The 12,042-nt window shown below is 38.8% G+C and overlaps 1 protein-coding gene across 1 annotated transcript in view; it reads right to left on the minus strand.

Moving 5' to 3' along the window:
- CC2D2A (coiled-coil and C2 domain containing 2A) overlaps window positions 1–12,042 on the minus strand; it is a gene marked incomplete at its 3' end in the record, with an annotated part of 56,472 nt that overhangs the window by 1,911 nt on the left and 42,519 nt on the right. Inside the window, exons 26-32 of the mRNA XM_084285882.1 lie at window positions 9,325–9,501; window positions 7,117–7,137; window positions 5,844–6,047; window positions 5,295–5,384; window positions 3,858–3,971; window positions 2,548–2,682; window positions 610–732 (exon numbers count right to left, since the gene is read on the minus strand). Of these exons, the coding sequence (XP_084142008.1) occupies window positions 610–732; window positions 2,548–2,682; window positions 3,858–3,971; window positions 5,295–5,384; window positions 5,844–6,047; window positions 7,117–7,137; window positions 9,325–9,501 (864 nt within the window). The remainder of the gene's footprint in view (window positions 1–609; window positions 733–2,547; window positions 2,683–3,857; window positions 3,972–5,294; window positions 5,385–5,843; window positions 6,048–7,116; window positions 7,138–9,324; window positions 9,502–12,042) is intronic.

Consider the following 12,042-nt stretch of genomic DNA (forward strand, 5'->3'; position numbering starts at 1 on the left):
GTACAGCAATATAACTGCAGGCATTACTACTCTGGTAGTACGCAAAAAAAAACCCACATAATTATGCTAAAAACATTAGGTAGAGCTTTGTATGTAATGCTGCTGCTTTTTGTTGGTTGGTCGGCCTTTTTTTTTTAGTAAGCTTCAACTGTTTACAAATTTGATTAATTGTAGAGGATTTCCTACTTGTTTACTAAGAACATATGCACAGCTTGAAATGCCACCTTTCTAGCTGTAAGACAAAAGTTGATGTTTTCTTTATAATGTCAAGCTGATTTTTGGAGATGGCTGTGTTAAAGATTTGTCCCAAGTACTTCACCATTGTCCTGAGATCTTAAACAGATACTCAGAGGACCGTGGATGTGCATCGTTCTGTATAAAAAAAAACACAAGTACTTTTCAGTATTCCTGATTTATTTTTTTTTTTAAGGCATGCCTGGGAAGGTTTTATTAAAAGCAGGCCTATTACAGAAATATACGTAATCCTGCTTAATATTACATTAGATAGTCCAAAGCACTTAGTCTCTCTTCCTCTCTACTAGGTCAGTGATCTCTCAACCCCTTAAATTGATTATATATATATGTGTGTGTGTGTGTGTGTGTGAGTACCTGAACACTGCTGAGACCGGGGTATGGCAAGCTTCTTGAGAAGAACGGCTTCCAAAGTTTTGGTTTGCTGATATCAAAACTTATCCTTACTGGGGAGTCGTGCTCTTGGATATTAAACCAAATCTGTAAGAAAGCAAGTTCATTTTAACATATAAACGAAGTTACAGAACACATTTTACTTACATGGCAATAAAATACTACAGAATCTGGACCTCCATCTACGCCAATTACCAGTACGCAGTAACGTGAATCAAGGCACTCCTGTAGCGTTACAGCTAACCTAGGCCATTTTTGCATTCTTGCACCAAAAGGGAGGTTGTTGGGCTATCGTGTTTTATGCTTTTAAGTATGTGCAGCAATCAGTGTATGCCCCAATTACTGTCTGCAGCTGGCACCTTTTCCTGCTGAACTGAACCCACTGCCTACCATGGCAATTTTTCTGCTTTCAGCAGCTTTCTGCCTTCACCATCACTCCAGTACCACACGATGCTGGGTTACAATACAGGCAGTTTCTCCTGCCCTGAGCTGCAATCCCACTCCTTTGGATTACCACACAAGTCTCTGCTGAATTCTGATGAAGTTCTTCCAACAGCACCATGCAGCTGTGGCTGGGGTTGCTGGTAGCCTCCTGCACCCCAGCACCATGGGCATTTCAAGCTTATGATGCAGAATGTAAGTAGGTTGTGCAGCCACTTCACTACTAAATATTAACAAACCTACTTCAGGTTTAGTACTAAATATTAACAAACCAACTTCACCAAGCTCCGAAACACTTTCAATGAGAGAATGAACTGACACTTTCAAAATTAAATATTAAATGTTAAATTTTCTTCCAAATTCATTGTGTTCAGAATTAAACCACAGAAGATAAAACAAATCAACACAACAAAACACACATCAATGCATAACACTTCAAAGGACCTCTCCAGGTATGTTTTTGATACAGAAATAAAAACAAGCATTTACTATATTTTAGTATGTAACGGAAACCTGACTCACTGTTTTCTTATAACAGTTTCAAAAACCTGACAAGCAAGCTTTTAAAATCCTCTAGTTTCAATTCAAATAAAAAAGTTTTGTTTTTTTTTTTTTAAGCTTGTGTTATGTTTCCTCAGTCTGAAAGTTTTGCACATCTCACCTCTCTGCTGTCCCTGCGAGTGTCAGCTTTCAGCCAACCCAGGGAGTGACACTGGCAGCAAAGTGCCCTGGGGTTTCTGTCCCTTCCAACGCAGGCTGAGCCCTGTGTCATTCTGCAACCTTTGGTTCATCTTCCCTGAGCTGAGCAGCAATTCCTGCTGCCTTCTCTCCCCCACTGCTCTCTCCCAGAGTGTTCCCAGTCACACAAGAAATAATGCACCGTGAACATGCACTAGTATTACTCGTAACTTAGACAAAAAATAGACAGGAGGGCTTGATGCCAGGCAGAATATCAATACAGTTGTTAGACCTTGTAGTGCCAGCTCTGTGTTAGGCATGTTGGACCACTGAGGGCTGTACCCACCCTCATGTATGCAATCCAAATGACTCCTGCTATGCTTTACTTTTTCATTTTTAAATTACATTTTAGCTGGAAACCATTAGCTTTGCTGACTTACTGCCCCTCAGCTAAGCAGTGGTAAACTGAACACAGGCTATCCAAGATGGAAAGTAAAACCACGTTAGTTTCAACATGCTTTTGGTAACTAAAACACAGTAACGAATTTTCTATGGACAGATGTCATGATCTACCTAATTCATGATTTAAGAAAAAGGTAAAATCTTTCTATATGTATTTAATTAAAATGGCTGAAAAACCTAACTAAGCTTGAATAGAATCATTAATAACATGACTGCATAAATGTAGTTAAACTGATGAACAAGTGATGCAAAAGGCCAAGAAAAATGTCAAATTATGAACTTTCATGAGTACAGAAATATGAAAAGCCCAGGCACACTTACGTTATCACAGCTGATGAGGCAGTACACATTTTGTAGCGGGCAAAAAGTATCATACTGCCTGTAAAAACTTCCAGTGCTGGGATTCCAAATTACATACTGACTTTGCTCCAAAGTTAATACGTATGCAGTCTGTCCCTATAAAGAAAAAATAGGAGAAAGATGTTTTAAAATGGGCTTCAATGACAGTAGACATTATATTGTTTGGAATTCTGCATTTTTAGTATTGAGATTAGTAGTACATTTTTGGAAAACTGGAAGAATGTACAGGTTCATTGCAATTCAGTCACCTAATGCTTACCTAATAATGTGTGCTCTTCTGTGGCAGAGACATGTTAGACATGCAGCTTTGAGCCATTTTTAAACACAGACCCTGAAAGTCCTCTTAGTTCAGCCAAGAGCTGATGTTAAAGTCCATACACAGGAATATTTAACATTTGCCACCTCAGTATCAGCGTGTGCTACCTGGTGACTGCCATCTAGGCAGCACACCTGGCTCATCCATCAGCCTTCCCTCAGACACACAGAACATAAAAAGATTGCTGGGAAATCCCTAAACTTCTCTTCAACGTGTTATCCCCCCTGTTCTCCAGGTACTTTAACAAATAATCTTTCTCCTCACAGCATGAAGAAGCTGAATGCATTGTTAAGGACCACCCCCACCATCAGCTGTGGAGTGGAAGGCGCGTAACCGAGTGCCTGCTGCTGCGGCTGCACTGTCTGAGAACGTGTTAAGGAAATTAGTCTTGACAGGGGTTTTTACTGAAATTCTCTTCAGCAAAACTTTCCCATGTGCTTGTTAATTGGAGATGCTAATGGTGAAAATTTGCATTATAAACAGTCTTACCCTCTCAAAACAGCAGCATTGATTACTTGGAAATACAAGTGCTTTAATGAGGAAAAAATAAAAGCATCTCCTAATGGGCAAAAGAGTCTCAAAGGTTTAGTTCTTAGCCAGATTACTGCTACAGGGGGCTCACACAGTAGCCTACAGCAATGCATTACTCTTGTAGCTTTGCCATCAACTGGACAGAGAATTTACTTGCTTCAGCAAGCCTCCAACCCTCCCCTGCCACCTCTCAACCTGTGCCAATCCCACCCTAATGCGGCCACAGGCTAAGAATGGACTTTCCCCATGACCTGTTTCCAGGACACCCCATTTATACATGCCCAAGTCCAATCAAGGCTTATACATATTTTGTAACTCATAGGAACCAAAGACTTATACTATACTTATACTGTACCACTGATAGGAACCAAAGACTTCAGAGAATGAAAGTCGATATTCAGGCCAAAAGAAAAAATCCTCTTACCTCAGGAATAGCATTCCCAATGATAAGCCAGGCTTTTTTCCCCATACCAAGGAAATAATTACACAAGAGCACGGCATGTTCTTCCTCATCTCCCGCCAGAAGATCAAGAAATTGCTAATTGAGGGACAAAAAAAGTTTGCATTAGTAAAAAGTTTCCATTTCTAACATTTAATAATATTTTCTAACACTTCTGAAGCAAAAGAATCCTCTTGGATCTTTGTAACTGACCTTTATTGTTTATTAGGCACTGCTTCAACATGCAGAAAGCACATAGCAAGAATGAATGCTGTGAAAATCCATGAAGCAGATCTGAGATTTTTCCCTAAGAACCACGTTTTTTTGAGTTATTCTGATTTTTCCACTGTGCTGGAATAGAGCTTATTTTCTTCCTTGTAGCTGGTATGGTGCCGTGTTTTGGATTTAGTGAGAATACTGCTGATAACACACCGATGTTTTTGTTGTTGCAGAGCAGTGCTTACACGCAGCCAAGGACTTTTCAGCTTCTGATACTGCCCTGGGTGTAAGGAGGCTGGGGGTGCACCAGGAGCTGGGAGGGGACACAGCCAGGACAGCTGGCCCAGGCTGCCCAAAGCGATGTCCTACAACATGTGGTGTGGTCCCATACCATAAAACTGGGGAGGAGGCAGCCACTGCTCAGGGGCATCAGTTGGCTGGTGGTAAGAAATAGCAATACGTATCTTCCCCTCCAGCCCCGCTTCTTATTCTTTCTTTCCCCCCCCTCATTAAGCTGTCTTTATCTCACCCACCAGTTCTCACATGTTTACCTTTTATGATTCTCTCCCATCCCACTGAGGGGGAGCGAGCGAACAGCTGCGTGGTGCTGAGCTGCCTGCTGGTTGCACCACAGCGTGCACAAAGGCTCCGAGATGGTGCAAACATCATCTGGGATTAACCTGATACCTGCTCCTATTCCATGGATCGTATTCGCATCGGGCAGAATGCTACATCTCCCATTACTGCTGACAATTACAAGCAGTGTTTTTCTGTGGTTTCTTACAGTGATCAATTTTAAGTGTAGTTTTAAAGTCTCCATCAGTCAGCATTCTGCCACTTGTGCATGACTAGCTATTTTGGATTGTTTTGTAACTGAAAAAAATGGGAAAAGTTTCAAGGCCTCAGTATTCTTAGGCTCAATTGCAACCTATCAAAGATAAAAGTTTTGGCTCATATTACTATGAGCAACTTTTTTCAAGCACTGGTTTTCCTCTGATAAAGGAATTTTGCATTTTTTGAAATAAATGACTTACAAAAAAAAAAAAAAACAGTCCTCGCAATAATAGAATCACAGAATAATTCAGGTTGGAAGGGACCTCAAGAGCTCATCTAATCTGAACTCCCACCAAAAGCAGGGGCTGGCTGGATGTTGCATCATATACAAGAAGATAAAAAACCCCTCACATTTAATACATTACTTACATCTGATGTACTCCACAAATCACAAATTCCAGCAAATGACACACTATCTGGTAAAAAAGGAATCAAAGCAACATATCGAGCCACCAATTCCTGCAAGGAAACAAAATATAGCCAGTCATATGTCTCTACACAGGCATATAATGAAGGCATTATTATACTAGACTTGCAGCACAGTGCTGTTTCCAAGACACCAATGACAAAACACTGACTAACCCTGTTATAGCAGCAGCTAGCTCGTTTTAGAACTTACACCACAGACTGATACAATTTACTCTCACGAGGCTTGATATAACTTTATATTAATGAGTATTGGCTATCAAAAGACACTTAATTTTCCAGAGAGGACAAATACCCTTTTCCAGCATCACTAAGGGTTCACTTATTGTGTATCACACATAGTCACTACCACTTTATTTCATATCTCCTTAAATAAACAAAGCATAGCTATACAGCAAACACATAAAATGTTACATGCCTACGTGCACGTGCATGAACACACATTCCGAAATCTACATCCCAGAAACTTCGTTATCTTTTTTAAGTACTTACTGCCGTTGTCTGAGAGCTATCAGGGCAGGCATCAAGGAGCTCCTGTGGTGGGTTCAGAGGTTTGACATATCTGGTAATAAAAACTGTTTTCCCATTGAGGTCAATTACGGTTGTTAGGCACTGGCGGCTTGGAAACTTTGATGTACATTCAGCTTCATACTTTTCTGCTGCCTGGAGCAATTTCTCATCTTCCTGGGTATCAAACTTCAAAAGACAGTAGAACTTATATAAAAATAGCTTTATTTATAATTTAGGGTTGTCTTTACTATGTTTGGCCTTATTTCGCCATTTGCTGAAGCATAAAAGGAGTGTAAAATTCCTTCCTAATAGCCCTTTGCACTTTCCTTGCATTATGTACTTTGGCTCAAGGTAATAAAAGCTCAGGGTAATGGAAAAGCAGGCAATTAGATTTACTTATGAATGCACACGGTGACCTGTATCTATAGTTGGCTTTATTAAAGCACTAAAAATGTAGCGAAAGCTATGCCAAACAAAGTGCAGGGATGCCTGTGTAACATCACACATTAAATCAAAGGTGAACAATTATGGTTAGGTACCAAAAGAGTAATCCTACACGCTACTCATGTAACACTCACTCCATTAAAACCACAATCGAGGTTATGCACAAAATCCCAGCAATGTTTATATAAACATTACTGGGACAACCCCGTACAATGCCAAAATATTTGCAGAGAAGGTCCAAGACATTTTTTCAGTGGGTTCTTATTTTTCAGACTTCTCTAAAATTTTAAAGCTTTTAGATGAGCTTTTCCAGATGCAAATCTCGGACTGAAAAGCATACGTTATGTAGGAATGACAATTATTTGCTCCTCTGTCACCTAAGATGTCATCCTTTAAAGGTCTTAGGATCAAAGTAATTTGCATCTACTTAGAATCCCTCGTGTAATTCTAGTGGTGCTGAGAATTAAAGCTCATACTTCATAACACTTATTTCAAACTAAACCACTTCATCACTTGTAATCCTTCTTCTTGAAGTAACCAGAGATAGAATGGCAGCACCTTGTAGCTAGACCTCCAAGTCAGAAGAGAACACTCATAATGGTGACTCTTCTTAACCACAATTAATGGCTGAAATACGAAGCCTCTGGCACTTTTTAAATTTTGTTGTAATAATTCACTGCAAATATTATGCAGAAATAAACAAATATGATGTTAGTCAAAAAGCATAAAGTGCAAAAAGATTGCTGAACCAAGCTAAATCTTAAAACATGGAACAACAAGAATCTCTCAGTTAGCTTAATTAATATTTTACCTTCTTAAGCATTTCATTCATCTATATAGAGATTCAGGAAGGACAGGATGAAAGAGAGGAAAAATAGATAAAGAAAAAAAGATATTGTAACATTAAAATAAAATTACGCTTAGCATCCTGAAACAGTACACAAATATTTCAAATCACTTCGCTACAGCAGGACTGGCTAGGAATAGGAAAAAAGGACAGAAAAAAAAATTTAGTTAATTTTTTTGTCATTTTATGCTGATCAATTTCTACAATAAGTATTTATGCTACACTTGGGGAAGTGCAGCATAGAGTTATTACTTTTCAGCCAAGGTTAGAACACAAGCACTTGCCACTTTAGTACAGATCTCCTTAGAGATACCACCTAAAATAGGACAGCCTCTTAATTAATTTGGTTCTGCTTTACTGAACTTCTAATATGAAATTCTATTTTGTTTTCAATTTATATTGATTTGAAAAAGTGATTATTTGAAAATCCTATACAGTGTTTACTAAAACAATAACTTGGTTTGTCTTAGTATCGAAGGTAAACAAATCGTCTGCTGCTAAGTATAATTTCTAGAAGATACAGAAAAATCTCTAATGTAAAGAGAACGAGAATCAGGCAAAACTCCTACTGATGAACTCACCCCAACTGTTTTTTCACTGTTCCTCAAATTTTATATGAGGAATCATCTGTACCAATAGTTTTCCTACCTCAGTAAGATTTTCCTCATTTTTGGTTTTACTTTTAAGGTACTTCAGTGACAATGCATGCTTTGTTCCAGTTCAGCTTTGGTATGCAGTATTTCGTGCTACTTAGAAGAGGACTCATTTCCCATGTTGTGATTTACTGCACTATGATTCTTTGCTGCATCTTCAGAATGGAAAACACTTTGGTCTCTTTCTAGTTCTTTATGTCTGAATTTTGGTAAGGGGCAGCTACCTACTCCTGTTGTATTTCAAGTGAAATAGAACTTATGACAGATCTATGACTTATGAATAAAATAAGATCTATGACTTTAATAAAATACACTTTTTTTTTCCCCTACCAAACTGTTCAATTCTAAATATAGCTACCAAACTGCATAACTTTACTAAGCATTAATACAATACATAACATTTTGGTAACCAAGCATCAAATTGCATCTAAAAAAATACCTGAATATTTGTTCATTGTTTAAAGAAGTCAAGTTTTGCAACATCCAGTCCATAACACTTCACAGGAATCTTCCCCTTGTTTGAATTTCTATGACTGGTCTTCCAAAGCAGTACATGTCTGTTTCCTTTCAAGTTCAGTACATTTTTTTTCCTAGCAACTAAGTATTGTATGTGAAGGTCGTGAACCTCTTGAATAATGTCTTGTCTACTAAAGATGCTTCAAAGGCTGTTATATGCGTTTTTGTTACTTAAAACCCTAGTGATAATCTTATCATTCAAACTAATTAACTTTAAAAGACATCCATGAATCCACACTGCTCATTTTCTTTGTTTTCAACAGTACTCAGTTGTAAAAACTCCCACAGTATTGCATAAGAGCAGAAAAACCCACCCATATGACTGGGTAATTTCCAAATGACCAATGTAGCACTGATCTGCAAAAACAACTGCTGCTGTTTGTGCATGAAAAACATCCTTACTGAGTAGATCTCAAAATCACTGCAAAATGTGACATAAAACGGCAAGTGGCGTATTCATTTTAACTACACATTGCTGTTAGTGCAAGGCGCTTCTGGTTTAGTAAAATAATCGAAAAAAAATAACAGTTGCTGCTTAGAAGTAATTATCTTCAAGATCTGGAGACATGCACAAAGCACTAAATAATGAATGCTGTATTTGAACACTGTAAACATAAAGGCAAGAATACTGTGGATGCACCTGCCAGCTTCTTTTTTCCTCTGTTCACAAATACTCAAATGAACACTTCATTGTTTACAGAAGTAAATGAGAAAATGATATGCTCATAGGCATTAAATACAAATTTGCTTTGTACTAACCTTAGAACTAGATACCTGGCAGAAATTATTTTTCGAGCATTAAGTGTCCATCTCACTTAATGGTGAATCTAGTTCAATTGAACTGAGCTACATAATGTGAAGTGGAACACTCAGGATGTTATTAATGTCCTTCAGTACTTGTATTTGTGTCCTTCAGTGCAGTAAGCCCAAGTATTTGTATGCATCTCAGGAACTGCACCACGGGAAACAAACAGCAAGAACATGATTAATTACTGGTAGTTACCTTTTCTCTGACAGACTCTCCAGGAATGAGCTGCGGCTCAATGGTAATGAACAGTGTTATATAGGAGCCCTCGCTCAGATTGCGCACAGAATCGTAACCTCTCTCCATTCCCAGGTTCTTCTCTTTGCTGTAGCCAAGCAGCACTGGAGGAATATCCACCTTGAATGTACCATCAATCTACAACACACAGTAGCCCACATATATCAACTGTCTATGATAAAAAAAAACACCAATGAAACAATTCTCATAAAAGCAAGACTTCCTTCTCAGATACGTTTGGTATTGGTATTCAGGTACTTTATTCCTTCGCTTTCTGTATTATTCTGAGCTCCAGAACAGTAATACAAGAGTATGTGACATGTACTTATTGCCTGCGGGGAACCCATGAGACATTTCGTTGTCAAAGGTATTAGTTACTATTTGATTTCAGTCTCTTTTGCTTATTATGGGCGTTAATATTCAATGTAATGGAAATCATACACCCTAGTTCTTAGAGAAAAAGACTGCCAGCCTTTCACTGTTTTGCTTTGAAATATGCATTATTTTATGCATACACACCCCAGAACTCCCCGTGGAACAAGTACTTTAAAAGAAATAAAACATGCAATTTTTTACTTTATTTTTATTTTATTTTTATTTTTTTTTAAGACTAACACCATACAGGAAGGAAAATGTGTACTGTCGTACTGCACTACCCACAAGAAACACTTATCCACAAGCTCCTTCCTCACCAACAGCTAATACATATACTGATGAGGAGGAGTCAACATCTGGTCTCTGTACTGCAATCCTCATTCTTTAAGTCTTTCAAAGCTGCTGAGTGGGGAAATAGAGGACAATAAGGTATGAATGAACATGGCTGTAAACTGTTCTCAAAGAAGACTGACAGGCATGCAATTTTTCAGCTTCAAGTGCTTTTCTCTGTGTATTTTCAGACTGTTGGTAAGACTAAGCAGCAATCTCCACATGGCACTATTGACCTGGAAAACGTGACAAAATGGCAAAATACAGGTTGCAGGACAACCCTTCTGAAGGCAGCATCACACCAATGTGCCTTTGCCTCTGAGCAGGATGTATCTGTGAGATGCTGGAGCACCTTCCATGTAGAAACTGCTGATGTTTCTTGAGTGCAATCGGAACCAGGCCCATTCAGCCAGCTTCTCCATGGAAGAGAGCTCTGGCAGACTCATCATCCCTTTGCACCTCCTTCTGTCACCACAAACAGGAGAAAGCTCTTCCTGAAAGGTCATATCAGAAAAGAGATGGCATGCCCTCCACTTGCTAGAACAAGACTCAAAAAGTACACAGCTCTGAAAGAAAAGCAAGAAGATTAACCTGATTTGAGCAGAATTCAGATATGGCTTTAGGTAAAATTTAATGCTGTTTAGGTTATGCTGTATATGAAGAATTGGCCATAAAGACCTGAGTCTTCCATCCTCCTGGACAGGATGACTGCTGACAGGAAGGACATCTTCCTGATGAAGACGAAGAGATGACTCACTGGGCTGGCTCATCAAACATTTAAGAGCAAAATTAAGTTTTCATGAGGAGAAGACTAAATAAATCACACAATTTCTGCTGCAATATAGCAGAACAGGATGAAGAAATGCTTCATTGGCCACTGCAATTTAATTGCTAGAGGCACCTTGATATAACTGCGGGACTGATCACACTTTTTCAACTTCAGTAAGAAATCCTGCTCATGTGGAAACAATGCTGAGAAGATCTGTGCAGCCATTCACACTGTGCCTCAGGACTCTCAACCAGTAACACCTCCTCCAAAAGAGAGTCAGGAGTGCATCTGACAGCAATCCTGGAGCTAGTCTGGTCCTACAACGGAAAGGCTGACACAACAAGAAGTACCATTATTGTCAGTCAAAGATGGATTATGGGTTGTCTTTCACTACATATTGGTATGCAGTCTGTAAAAATGTCTAAGTCTGTCAGGGCTGTGAGTAGACACACTTCTCAGGTGAACTTCATCCATTTGGTATAGAACATTTTCCTGAGAAGAGTAAAGGATCTTGTTCTTTCCTGTTTGTTGACCTATAACAATAGCGGTCACGTTAAATGACATTGTTTGCACAGGATGTCCCAAGCCTTATGAAAAGGAGGCTGGAAGTTCTTACTACTTACCTTTTCTTTAAGTCAATGAGAACTTCATTCTTTCTACAGGGCAGCACAACCCTCAAGCACGCATATTCATTGATTTGCCTCACAAGTTGATGAAAGCATATTATTAGTGATCTAACAGAAGGAAGTGGACAAACACTACTTAGATATGCACTGTCCAAAACTTGTCAGCAATGAGAAGAATGCCACGCTTTCTTGAATCCCATGACAGTTATGTTCTGTTATGCCTTGCAAGAGGATGGCCCAAGAAAACCCCTTTGAACTCCAAAATTAAATTGAGACCCCTCTACCCAAAGAATCCAAGAGGCTCACAAGATGTTTTAAAGCCTTTATAGTTCTGACAAGTTGTCCATATAGCAAACTAATCTCTGTCATTAGGTATGTAACTGATGCCAGAATCTTCATGAAGTAAGCAACTGAGACTTGTGGCATGACAGCTTGATCTACACATGAAAGCAACTGCCCTGCAGAACAAGAATTCTAAAGCAGGATTATGAAACAAAAAGGCTATTGATGTGAAAAATTAGCTGCTTTAATCTAAGTTCAGGATGGGTGGCTGGACAAATAAAATAATTAAAAAAAGCC

This window comes from Netta rufina, assembly GCF_964035555.1.
Source record: "Netta rufina genome assembly, chromosome: 4".
Lineage (NCBI taxonomy): Eukaryota > Metazoa > Chordata > Aves > Anseriformes > Anatidae > Netta > Netta rufina.